Below are 1,317 nucleotides of genomic sequence, written 5' to 3' on the forward strand. Positions count from 1 at the left end.
GCTGGACGCGGGACCCGAGGCCGGCGCGCCTCGTGCTAAGGGGCTTTTTTGCCTGCGCACCAGGCCCGAGCCGCCGGGGCCCGACAGCCTCCGCGGAGCAGTGCTGTGCGGGGACCTGCCCGCCAAGCCGCTGGAGCATCTGGCCGCGCTCTTCTCCGAGGTGAGGGTGGGTCGGTGGCCCCGCACTGGCTGCGCTGGAGGAGGAGGCGGGGCCGGCGGGGCGGGGCCATGGGAGAGGAGACTGGAGCTGAGCTCAAGGAGTTAAGAATAAAGTGGGATGGGCTGGCGGGAAACTAGGACCCTGGGCTGCCCCCTGTGTTGTGGAGGCGAGCCGTGAAATGGCAGCTGCGGGAAATCTGAGCAGGGGCTGGGTCCGAGTCAGGCCTTCGCGGGGGACTTGCTTCATTCCTGGTCTGCGTTCAGGCCAAAGTCAAGGCGAGGCTAGATTCTTAAGAGGGCCTGGGTCCTGACCTCTTTTTGAGGCGCCGTTTCTGAATCCCCCCTGTAAGTTGGCATTGCAAAAGCCCGGGCGTGGGGGCTTGCCTGGTGGCGCAGTGGTTGAGAGTCTGCCTGCCAGTGCAGGGGACACGGGTTCGAGCCCCGGTCCGGGTAGATCCCACATGCCGCGGAGCAACTAGGCCCGTGAGCCATGGCCGCTGAGCCTGCGCGTCCCTGTGCTCCACAACAAGAGAGGCCGCAACAGTGAGAGGCCCGCGCACCGCGATGAAGAGTGGCCCCCGCTCGCCGCAACTAGAGAAAGCCCTCGCACAGAAACGAAGACCCAACACAGCCAAATAAATTAACTTATTTTTTAAAAAGCCCGGGAGTGGTGGACCCGGGGGCATTTCCTACGGGTCAGTGAGGTGAAGGAGGTGAAAGGCTCTCCACGCTCTTTACTTCTGGAGAAGAGTTAAAAAGGAGAGGTGGCTTGGTTTTGATTTTCGTGTCCTTCATGAACCAGAGGTCACCCCTGTGCCCAGGTAAGAAGTTGAGGCATCCAGTTGGAAATGTCCCGCAGGCGTTTGGAGGGGCCGGCCTGGAGCGCAGGAAGGAAGGTCTCCCCGGATGTGGATTATGGAGTGCTTTGGTGGCACCGCAGCAGAAGCCTCCGGAGTGCAGGGGTGCCCGGGAGAGATTCTTGGGACACTTAGACCTTTCTGGAATCGGAGTGAACGCCCCTGGAAGTTGGGTGTGTGTGCTTCTGGAGGCTTGATGCCCTGCTGTGTGATGTTTCCTGTCACAGGTGCTGTGGGGAACACCAGAGAAATAAAGACAAGATCCCACCTGTGAAATTCACTAAATATATATATATATATA

The 1,317-nt window shown here is 60.2% G+C and overlaps 1 protein-coding gene across 1 annotated transcript in view; it reads left to right on the plus strand.

The window, feature by feature from the left end:
* The window catches only part of DNAH9 (dynein axonemal heavy chain 9), a 301,303-nt gene that overhangs the window by 352 nt on the left and 299,634 nt on the right, over positions 1–1,317 (plus strand). Inside the window, exon 2 of the mRNA XM_024752602.1 lies at positions 3–160. Coding sequence (XP_024608370.1) covers positions 3–160 — 158 coding nt within the window. The remainder of the gene's footprint in view (positions 1–2; positions 161–1,317) is intronic.

The sequence above is a fragment of the Neophocaena asiaeorientalis genome, unplaced genomic scaffold (assembly GCF_003031525.2).
Source record: "Neophocaena asiaeorientalis asiaeorientalis breed wild unplaced genomic scaffold, Neophocaena_asiaeorientalis_V1.1 scaffold540, whole genome shotgun sequence".
NCBI lineage: Eukaryota > Metazoa > Chordata > Mammalia > Artiodactyla > Phocoenidae > Neophocaena > Neophocaena asiaeorientalis.